The sequence below is a fragment of the Phyllobates terribilis genome, unplaced genomic scaffold, assembly GCF_046119375.1.
Source record: "Phyllobates terribilis strain yellow unplaced genomic scaffold, ASM4611937v1 Scaffold_5__5_contigs__length_657084704, whole genome shotgun sequence".
NCBI lineage: Eukaryota > Metazoa > Chordata > Amphibia > Anura > Dendrobatidae > Phyllobates > Phyllobates terribilis.
Genome location: NW_027362765.1, coordinates 621754183 through 621766291, shown reverse-complemented (window position 1 = coordinate 621766291; position 12109 = coordinate 621754183). Strand labels below are relative to the sequence as shown.

The 12109-nt window shown below is 44.5% G+C and overlaps 1 protein-coding gene across 1 annotated transcript in view; it reads right to left on the bottom strand.

The window, feature by feature from the left end:
- TMEM132A (transmembrane protein 132A) overlaps positions 1-12109 on the bottom strand; it is a 279841-nt gene that overhangs the window by 166290 nt on the left and 101442 nt on the right. The window contains exons 4-5 of the mRNA XM_073686115.1: positions 10987-11288; positions 8242-8385 (exon numbers count right to left, since the gene is read on the bottom strand). Of these exons, the coding sequence (XP_073542216.1) occupies positions 8242-8385; positions 10987-11288 (446 nt within the window). The remainder of the gene's footprint in view (positions 1-8241; positions 8386-10986; positions 11289-12109) is intronic.

Genomic DNA, 12109 nt, shown 5'->3' with positions numbered 1-12109 from the left:
CTCACAGCCCGGCACCAGCCCCAGCCAGAGGCCCCGGCCCCAGCCACAGCCAGAGGCCCCGGCCCCAACCACAGCCAGAGGGCCCAGCACAGGAACTGGCCAGGCTAAGGGCCCCAGCCAGGCACGGGCCCCGGCACAGGCTCCATAGAATCTCACCTCTTCTGCTGCAGCTGACGGTTTCCTGAGGGACCCTGCCACCTGTGACCCTTGCTCCACTGCCCACAGATAAGATACCGTACCTATTAAGACTATAAGATGGACCCCATCTTATAAAAAATATTTTTTTCTATTTTCCACCCCAAAATTCAAAATTTAGAGTGCGCCTTATGGTCTGGTGTGTCTTATAGTCCGAAAAATACTGTCATTGAAATGTTTTTATTTATATAGCAAGGTCCTCGAATGGACCACTTTTGTAAGACACCACATCAGACAGGTGAATTCAAATAGAGAAAATTATTCAGATAAGCATTACATGGGTATTCGTTCACATTCTCATTGATAACTATTGTAACTGAGATAACACTGCAATAATCAAAACAAAATGCTAACCAATTTTAGGAATATTTTCCCGTAAAGCATTGATTCCTTGATCTCAATGACGGTGGAAGCCTTCCGTGTCTCTCCTCTCGAGGCGCTGAGTATTCCTCGGGGTTTTCAAAGAAGGTCTCTCTCGAAAACTCTGTGGGAATTGCTGGCCAATCCTTAATTTCAATTGACGGAATATTCAGAGCCGTCATGAAAGAAACAATGTCCACTGGTGACTTCAGGGTGAACATACGACCCACATGACGCACTTGAAGGTGAAATGGGAACCCCCAGCTATATGGCAAATCATATGACCAAAGCAAGTTCAGAAGAGGTCTAAGGGCTCTTCCTTTTTTGCAGAGTAAGGCAAGAAAGGGCAGGCAGTATTTGCATCTTGGACTTTTAGAAGAGAGCCACAGACCCATTGCAGAGTTATAGTATAATGGCCTCCTTTTGGACATAGTGGTGCTCACAACAGATCACATCACGTGGGTAATCAGGATCCTTAGGTTTGGGGCCAAGAGCCGTATGGGCCCTATCTAATTCAAGCTCTAGTGAGAGACAGAAACTCAGATGCAAACAACACAGTGAAGATAAATCTAATCCCAATGGACCCATGTTATTGCATATAGGACTAATAAAGAGAACGGGCCATCATCTTGTAACAATAAAGATAAGGGGGGATTGTTCCTCTGTGAAGCAGAGAAACAAAAAGATGGCCACACAAGTTCAAAATTGTAAAGAAGTAAAAAAATTCCTTTATTAACACATGTAGTAAACACAAATTACAAAGATAAATGCGGACGACAGAGTAGACACAGAGTGCTGGATCCACATGAATAAAACAATGTTAAAAACTGTGACACAGCGCCCGAAAGGTCAGCCTATATAGCAAGTGGAAATATAAGGGGGACAGCGACAGGGTCACATGTATTAATAAATATATACCACCCATCATGAATACCTTTTACAAATAGTACCCCCAAAACAATAATATCCCATCACAATCAAAATACCCAGAAACAAAAGGGTTAAAACCCTTATACAGATGGAAGTAATACAACCAATTGGTCATAAATAAGCTAAAATAGCTATGTACCTGGGTAAGGCCACCAGACAGGCTCTGCTACCGTCACCCCGACGCACGTTTCGGTAGGAAAACCTTTTTCAAGGGGTGGCCTTACCCAGGTACATAGCTATTTTAGCTTATTTATGACCAATTGGTTGTATTACTTCCATCTGTATAAGGGTTTTAAAGGTATTCATGATGGGTGGTATATATTTATTAATACATGTGACCCTGTCGCTGTCCCCCTTATATTTCCACTTGCTATATAGGCTGACCTTTCGGGCGCTGTGTCACAGTTTTTAACATTGTTTTATTCATGTGGATCCAGCACTCTGTGTCTACTCTGTCGTCCGCATTTATCTTTGTAATTTGTGTTTACTACATGTGTTAATAAAGGAATTTTTTTACTTCTTTACAATTTTGAACTTGTGTGGCCATCTTTTTGTTTCTCTGCTTCACAGAGGAACAATCCCCCCTTATCCTAATTCAAGCTCTGTATCAGGAGGTTCACCCAAGACTTTGTTAAAAATATGTTGCAGAGTATGGGGAAGATCTTTGGATTCTGCAGTTTCTGAAATATCCCTTATTCTGAGATTATTGTCTCTTCTTCTATTTTCTGAGTCATCCATGATATCTATTAGGTAGTGCATTTGATGAGAACGTTGTTATGACTGGTGGGAGCGTACCTCTCCTTCCAAGGACCTGATTCTATTTGCATTGACTTGGCCCAGACTGTCTACCTGCTGCATGTCAGCACGAAGGGCAGACAGTTTGATGCGGCACGCGTTTTCCAGTCTGGAAATGTAGGCTTCCATGCCTTCTCTGGTGGGAATAGCTGTGATACGTGAGTGCAGTTCACCAAGTTCAGCCAGCAGCCCTGCCCCCTGTATAGTTGGTTGTGGAATGTCCTCATCGACCTTTGTAAATAACTCACCTCAAGAGGGGTCATCAGTGAAAGGAGAAGGCTGCTCACAAGTTGACCCCATAACACGCTCCATCTCCATGTCTCAAATGTATAAGGTAGGATGGTCCATGTGACGTACCAGGGGAGCCTGGGTCAGCAAAAATTAAAGATCTTCTGAGCTCTGAGTGCAACGTACTGACAGAGGATTCCTCCTCCGCCGGCAGACTAAGGGCATCTGCCACATCGGCACCCGTCATCTGCTGCTCGAGCCCCTGGTTGCGACGTCCAGATTCTGGAGGGGAGCCTGACAGCTTGAAGTTTGTTGGAAGTTTGACTCCTTTTTCAGGGCTGTGTTCGCGCTGCGGGAGGTAGCTCGAGATGCCGACGGCCATGTTTACTTTCCCTCAGCATGGCGAGAACTGCCATCTGTCCAAAAAAAACCACTGAATTCCTCTAGATTTGGCTGGTAAGTCTAGAGTACTGCGCCCAGATGATTTCCCCCTCTTCTTGTTTTTGAAAGCTTATTCTGATCGCAGACAGGTGAATCTCGGTGGAGTTGAGGGAGCTGAGACAAAGCGTGTCTTCACTCCTCCATAGCCAGGCTAACGCACCCCACTGTTACCCTTTAATGTTATTTGATTATTTTGTGGATACACTACAAGCAGTGCAGGTTACCCGATTCTCCTAATAATCAAAAGATTTTATTATGCAACTCTTAATATGAACTTTCAATAAAGAATAAACAGTTTAAATGATAATGAGAGTACAGTTTTTCATCCAATTTTTTAATACATTGCCCTCAGGGCTTTTATGCTGCTCCACAACAGCAGGGCTTTCTAGTGGTGTGTCTCAGAGCATTTAGCAAGAATTTCCTTTCTGCTACCAGAACGTTTCCCATAAGGACAGTGCAGCAATCTAGTATATGGCAGTATGTAGGAGTTTCCTCAGGAGTTTGGTTGAGATAGAACTATCTCCAGTTGCTTCTCTGACAAATATGTGATGGACTTGGCAGAAACATGAAAGGAGGTGACCGCTTCTCATCACAATTGGACTGGGGGATAGTCTAGGTGCCTGAATCACCCAGGTCACACTCTCTCAAGATGAGTCTGCCTTGGCTGAGCTCTGGCCCATGCCCCAAGTACAGGATATTTACTGTTTCTTGATGATTATTTACATTTTTGTACTTTCATTTCTGACTCCCTATCTTGACTATCCCTATTTTTTTTCCCCACAGAGGGAGCTTGATTCTTATTGGGACGAGTTGTAGTTTAGAATTACTTCATTTTACCATATCATGTACTGAAAACTGGGGGGAAAATAATTCTATTTAGTATAACATAAAAAAAAAAAAAAAATTCCAAATACTATGGTAGATATGAAGTCTCTGTCTCTCCAGCTCTATTCCTCGCCCAGGATGTCCGCCTCCTGTTTGCCTGACAGCCTCTATGCTGTGTGACTTCAGGCAAAGGATCAGTCAGACATGCAGGAGGAAACGGCGTTAGGAGGGGTTTAGCATTCAAAATTAGAATTCTAAGACTACATTAAAAGGCTTTTGCTTCAGGGATATCAATTTTGGGCTCAACATACCATTTTTCAAGCCATTTTAGACAGTAATGCAGGTACTTTTTCCACACTTTGATTTATAAAGCTTCTCCAATTTTTCTAAATTTTTAAACTGCTACACGAGCAAATTTTTTTTCTATGCAGATCTTCTAATGATGTGAACATTCTAATAGCATCTGACTAGCTCACCAGAGAACCCGGTGGGGGCGAGGCATTGGCACTGCAACAGTGCAGTCAAAGCACAGATTATAATGGTGGTAATGTTGTTTACCACCAGGGCCCGAGGGTCTGGGTGGGGCTTATGGCCAGACTGCCCTCATTATAGTCTATTTTGCCAACAGTGGCAGAGATATGATGGGATTAATAATTGTATTTGAAAAACAACCTCACTTATTAGGAATAGCACTGTCCCTTAGTATAAATTGTACTCTCTTGCTATGTATAGCACCAGTTTAGTTAGTACATACTAGTCCTCTCTTATGAGTAGTGCCATCCCTTAATATATAGCATACTATCGTTATTTATAATGTCATCACTTAATATATAGGCTGTGCGGATTCAAAGAGGTTTTTCACTGCGCTGCTGGTAAACCCCCGTGGAAAAATGAACTCACAAGATGAGGAAATCCAATAAAGGATCTTTATTTAATGGTTACAGAGTCAACACCTTTCGAAGTTAACTAACTTCCTTATCAGGACATAACCAAACTTTTTCATAATTTGTATTACTCTTTTGGTAATCTGTATTGCCAAAGGTGGTGGGTGCAGAGAATGGACAAAATTAGTCTTTATCCTCTACTGGCAGATAACAATATACTCCCTTCTTACTCCCTTTCAGAAGGAGTCTTCACAGCTATACTACTACAGAATCTTTACTGAGAATAAAAAGGCACATCACGCCATAGTGCATAAATCCTTAATAAAAATTATTATTATTAAGAATTTCTATGGAGTGACCTGCCTTTTTATTCTCAGTATAGATTCAGCATCAAGGTCTCTTTCACACGTCCGTGTTTCCAGTACGTGTGGTGACCGTTTCCACACGTACTGGAGACACTGATACATGCAGACCCATTCAAATCTATGGGTCTGCGCACATATCAGTGTGTCTCCACGGACCGTGTGTTTTACACGCTGACATGTCCGTTGTTTGCAGATGCACGGTCCGCAAAAGTGTTGCACGCTAAACACACACGGATGACATCCATGTGTCATCAGTGTGACATGTATCGGCGCCTTTGAATCAGCGCTACAGTTAGCACTGTTCCCAAGCGCCGGGTGCTGAATGCAGCCCTCATCATGGTTCCCTGCCGGTGCTGCGATCAGCACCAGCAGGGACAATGATGAGGGTAGTAGTGTCTGCTCTCGCAGCATCCCTGTATAAAACTAAGTTTAAACTAACAAAATTCATATACTCACCTATCCAGAGATGTCCCCCACTGTAATCCTCTGACACCGAGTAGCATCATATGTCGCCATAGGAATGGGCAAAGCTATAGGGCATGTCAAGGAGACTCCGCAGCATCAGATGACGCGATTAGGGGTGTGATCTAAGCTCACACGACAAGTGGGGATGGTGATTCAGTGACGTCACACACTTCCTAGTTCCGGGGTCTGAGCATAAAACACACGCTGGTGAGGGAGAGAGACAGCACCATACTAACGTGATATATGTGATATCTGAAGTGCGGTATGCAGGCAATATTTCTCTAGCAATCCGGTAAGCTTGTACTCCATAATGTTCCTTTTCTTCTTTCTTTTGTATCCTCATGTCATGTCTTTATATTTTAGTCTACTCTATGGTGGAAGTTTCCTGAGACCCGAAAATGAAAGTACAAAGGGTCTACTACCATCACAACCCTAATGGAGATCAGATCTTTATGTTATTTATATTTACTTTCAAACTCACTATTGAAAACACTTGAGGAGATTCACTCTAGTTATAACACAAAAAACAATATAATACTTGATATATTTCCCTAGACATCCGCATACGTATGTTTCTAATGTTGATATATATGTATATTATGAAAATTTCACTATATGATTATAACGCTAATAATTAAATTATATTTCTGTATGTAATAATTCTGATTTTTGTTTATTTTTTCTGTATCTATACGGTGTTTGATGAAGACCGATATACGGGTCAAAACATTACACATTTTTGTGGATTGTATAGATTGTAAAGTACAATTGAAGAATCTATTTTTTGAATTTAAAATTGAGTGCTGAGTATTTGGAATATAGTAATAACAGGTTGGAACCCTTACTCAAGCACCATTAACCTGAGTGCCGTACACCATATTTTACATATAAACAGCGCTTAGCGTAAGTGAGTACACCCCTCTGTATTCTCAGTACACTATATATACAGCGCTCAGCATAAATGAGTACACCCCCCTGTATTCTTAGTACATTATATCATCAAAATTAGAATATCATCAAAACGTTTATTAATTTCAGTTCTTCAATACAAAAAGTAAAACTCATATTATATAGAGTCATTACAAACAGAGTGATCTATTTCAAGTGTTTATTTCTGTTAATGTTGAGGATTATGACTGTTTTTTCATTGGCTAAAGCCATAATCTAAGTAAATTAGAATAATTAACAAAATACACCTGCAAAGGCTTCAAAAGCGTTTAAAAAGGTCCCGTAGTCTGTTTCAGTAGGCTCCACAATCATGAGGAAGACTGCTGAATTGACAGATGTCCTTTAGGCAGTCATTGACACACTCCACAAGGACCCAGAGTTCCAATTTGCATTTGGAAATCAAGGTCCCAGAGTCTGGAGGAAGAGTGGAGAGACCACAATCCAAGCTGCTGGAGGTCTAGTGTGAAGTTTCCACAATCAGTGATGGTTTGGGGAGCCATGTCATCTGCTGGTGTAGGTCCTCTGTGTTTTATCAAAACCAAAGTCAGCGCAGCCGTCTACCAGGAAATTTTAGAGCACTTCATGCTTCCCTCTGCTGACAAGCTTTTTGGAGATGGAAATGTCATTCTCCAGCAGGACTTGGTACCTGTCCACACTGCCAAAAGTACCAATACCTGGTTTAAAAGCCATAGTATCGCTGTGCTTGATTGGCCAGCAAACTCGCCTGACCTTAACCCCATAGAGAATCTATGGGGTATTGTCAAGAGGAAGATGAGAGACACCAGACCCAACAATGCAGACGAGCTGAAGGCTGCTATCAAAGCAACCTGGGCTTCCATAACACCTCAGCAGGGCCACAGGCTGATCGCCTCCATGCCACACCGCATTGATGCAGTAATTGATGCAAAGGGAGCCCCGACCAAGTATTGAGAGCATTTACTGAACATACATTTCAGTAGGACAACATTTCGGATTTTAAAAACATTTTTCAATCTGTTGTTATAAAGTATTCTAATATACTGAGATAATGACTTTTGCGTTTTCATTGGCTGTAAGCCATAATCATCAACATTAACAGAAATAAACACTTGTGATAGATCACTCTGTAATGACTCTATATAATATAGGAGTTTCACTTTTTGTATTGAAGAACTGAAATAAATTAACTTTTTGATAATATTCTAATTTAGTGAGATGCACCTGTATATACAGTGCTCAGCGTGAGTACACCCCCCCTGTATTCTCAGTAGATCTTATATATGCTGAACGTATCCTTCTGTCCGAAGCCGGGATGGGTCGCGCCTGCGCAGTGAGGCGCCGGAGTCAGCACGTGTGCAGACCGCACTATGGCGCCATGTTATTGAAGACACTGTATATGCCAATACGCATACAGTGTCTTTAAAAAAAATGGCGCAGGATAGCACGATATGCGCACATGCTGACTCGGGCACCATTAATAAAATTAAAAATGTACCAATAAAAATGCTTGCCACCCGGACGTAGAACGGGTTCAATAGCTAGTTAACTATAATTGAAGATGAAGTTGTGAACAACAAAGAGGTGAGAGCAGTTGGTTATCTGGAATTTTGATCTATCAGCATTGTAGATGTGGACAACACCTACAGAAGATGGACAGAACTTGGTAGTAAATGCAGGTTGCTGTATTAAAGGTATAAGGGAAGGAAGAAACAGTCCAAACATGGGACAGTTGCGTAACAAGTACTTTGTAAAGGCACTTAAAAGAAATTATTACTATAGCGGCATTTATTCCATGGCGCTTTACTTGTGAAGAAATCAGTTCTCACCTTCGATCTGAAACCCCTCTTTGTGTCAAATGTCCTGTAATAGTGTGATGTTTAGCACCTCTCTGTATATCAGTCTTGATAGCCCAGGTATTTGGAGCAGCAGACCGTGCAAACAGGAGTTCCAGACCAATCCGGCAGCGCAATCTATTAGATGTAAAAGCATGTTGTTATGTTAAATTCAGCATATAATATAACCGGAGATGAGTCCTTCTGTCTGAAGCCTTTATAGACTGCGCAAGCGCGACACACAGTCTGGCTCCAGACCGAAGCAGGCATCCAGCCGTTACAGGTAAGAGGAGTATATGGTGCCGGAGACCACAGTATGCGTAGACACTTAATGCATACCGCCATCTCCAGCACCATACTTACCTGACCGGGAGAACTAGAAGTGTTGCCGCGGCGCCTCTGTTCGGTCCGGAGGCCTTGGGAGGAGTGCGGCGTCTGAATCGGCGCATTCACATATCGCTATCCGTCCCCATTTTACTGAAGACACATTTGCAGTGTATCTTCAGCAAAATGGCACCGGACAGCGAAGTATGGGCACGCGCGTACTCCCGCACCACACTCCTCCCCCGGCCTCCAGCAGAACGGGATGCAGCGCTGAAGTACAGGGAAGAAAGTTGAGTATAAGTGTTTATTTTTTTGTGTATGTGCAGCGTGATAGGGATGAGAGATACCATGCATACCAGGATAGGGGATGAGGGGTGCCATGCATACCAGGATAGATATGAGGGGTGCCATGCATACCAGGATAGGGATGAGGGGGTGCCATGCATACCAGGATAGGGGATGAGGGGGTACCATGCATACCAGGATGAGGGATGGGGTGCCATGCATACCAGGATAGGGATGAGGGGGTGCCATGCATACCAGGATGAGGGATGGGGTGCCATGCATATCAGGATAGGTATGAGGGGGTACCATGCATACCAGGATGAGGGATGGGGTACCATGCATACCAGAATAGGGATGAGGGGAGCTATGCATACCAGGATGAGGGGGTACCATGCATACCAGGATAAGGATGAGGAGTGACATGCATACCAGGATAGGGATGAGGGGGTGCCATGCATACCAGGATGAGGGATGGGGTACCATGCATACCAGGATGCGGGATGGAGTACCATGCATACCAGGATGAGTGGTGCCATGCATACCAGTATAGGGATGAGGGTACCATGCATACCAGGATGAGGGGGTACCAGGCATATCAGGATAGGGATGAGGGGGTACCATGCATACCAGGATAGGGATGAGGGGGTACCATGTATACCAGGATGAGGGGTGCCATGCAAACCAAGATACGGATGAGGAGGTACCATGCATACCAGGATAGGGATGAGGGGGGTGCCCCGCATACCAGGATGAGGGATGGGGTATCATGCATATCAGGATAGGGATAAGGGGGTACTATGCACACCAGGATGAGGGATGGGGTACCATGCATACCAGGATGCGCTATGGGGTACCATGCATACCAGGATAGGGATGAGGGTACCATACATACCAGGATGAGGGGTACCATGCATTCCAGGATAGGGATGAGGGGGTACCATGCATACCAGGATGAGGGGTGCCATGCATACCAAGATAAGGATGAGGAGGTACCATGCATACCAGGATAAGGATGAGGAGTGACATGCATACCAGGATAAGGATGAGGGGGTGCCATGCATACCAGGATGAGGGATGGGGTATCATGAATATCAGGATAGGGATGAGGGGGTACCATGCATACCAGGATGTGGGATGGGGTACCATGCATACCAGGATGAGGGGTGCCATGCATACCAGGATAGGGATGAGGGTACCATGCATACCAAGATGAGGGGGTACCATGCATACCAGGATGAGGGGTGCCATGCATACCAGGATACGGATGAGGAGGTACCATGCATACCAGGATACGGATGAGAGGTGCCACGCATACCAGGACTGGGGATGAGGGGTGCCACGCATACCAGGACTGGGGATGAGGGGTGCCACGCATAACAGGATTGGGGATGAGGTGTGCCACGCATACCAGGATTGGGTATGAGGGGTGCCACGCATATCAGGATTGGGGATGAGGGGTGCCACGCATATCAGGATTGGGGATGAGGGGTGCCACGCATACCAGGATAGGGATGAGGGGGTACCATGCATACCAGGATAGGGATGAGGGGGTACCATGCATACCAGGATGAGGGGTACCATACATACCAAGATAGGGATGAGGGATGGGGTACCACGCATACCAGGATGAGGGATGGGGTGCCACGCATATCAGGATTGGGGGATGAGGGGTGTCATAAATACTAGGATTGGGGATGAGGGGTGCCACGCATACCGGGATTGGGGGATGAGGAGTGTCATGCATACTAGGATTGGGGGATGAGGAGTGTCATGCATACCAGGATTGGGGGATGAGGAGTGTCATGCATACCAGGATTGGGGGATGAGGAGTGTCATACATACCAGGATTGGGGGATGAGGAGTGTCATGCATACCAGAATGAGGGATGGGGTGCCATGTATACCAGGATAGGGATGAGGGGTGTCATGCATAGCAGGATTGGGGATGAGGGGTGCCATGCATACCAGGATAGGATGGTAGGGACAGGATGGGAGCAGCACAAATACCAGGATGGGGGCAGCACATACCAGCATGGGAGACCATATACCAATAAAAATACTCGCCACCCGGGCGTAGAACGGGCTCAATAGCTAGTATACATATAATCAACACTGTTAGGAAATTTCTTACCTTAAAGTGAAACTAGGTTGTGTCCAATTATGCCTGAGACTAACTGAGGCAGTGAACACCTCTCCGGGTAACAAAGTCTTGTCAGGAAGTGTGATTGTCACGAAGTCCCCCACATTTAAATGCTGAACCTTTGGTGAGCTCACACCCATCATTTGTACAATCCCTGCAATCTCGGATTCGTCTGGTGAGTACTTGCAATCTTCAGAAACAGAGTAATTCAGGGTAACAGTCATATGTGTTGAGACCAGAGTGAACCAGGTAGGAGAAAAAAGAAGCTCCACAACACACAGATCTAAAGGAAGCTGAAAAAGAGGATGATTGTATATCACAATTCAATTCTGAGCAACTAAGTGATAAAAACTATATAAGTACATGCGAACATGGTGAAAAAATACCATTCGCTGTTATGTTCCCACAAACTGAAAAACAACTTTTTGTTATATTGCTGCAGTGATCTACATATAATAAATGGGTTGTTTTAGTTGCACAAATGGGACGAAAAAAAAATAGGATAGGTGGAACATGTCCGAAGAACAATCAGGATCCTCCTCCTCGTGATAACTAGATGTTCAAGCATTTGGGCAACGAGCCATCATACATTTATCAACGATAGTGTGGAGAGGTGAGAAAGCCTTTGGTGGAAAACCTCATTCCCATGGGCCTTAAAGGGGTTGTCCAGTCTTGTGGAAAGTATGCAGTCATTCTGTGTGACTGCAGAATTTTGAATCCTTACAGCATGCGCGCACTGCACGGTGTCAGGTCTCTCCGGTGTCCATGCGGAAACAGTACGTAACCGCAAGTATGCGATTTGAATACTTCCGACCACGTTTCAACTAGACGTGCCCGGCATTGCTCAATTCACTTGAATTAGATTCATCTCTGTCTATAACCACGAATGGTCGAACATGCGCCAGATACTTGCTAAACATTGGGACATATTGATGACGGAGCCCTCCCTGAGGACCTACCTGGGGGATCGTCCTTTGATGACCCCTAGGAGATCCAGGACTCTTGGCGATCTCCTAGTGAGGAGCCATTACATCCCCGAAAAAATTGCCCATTTGGCTCAAGGGGACCTGTGTTGGGCTGTTACAAATGCGGGCATTGTCTGGCTTGCCCCAAT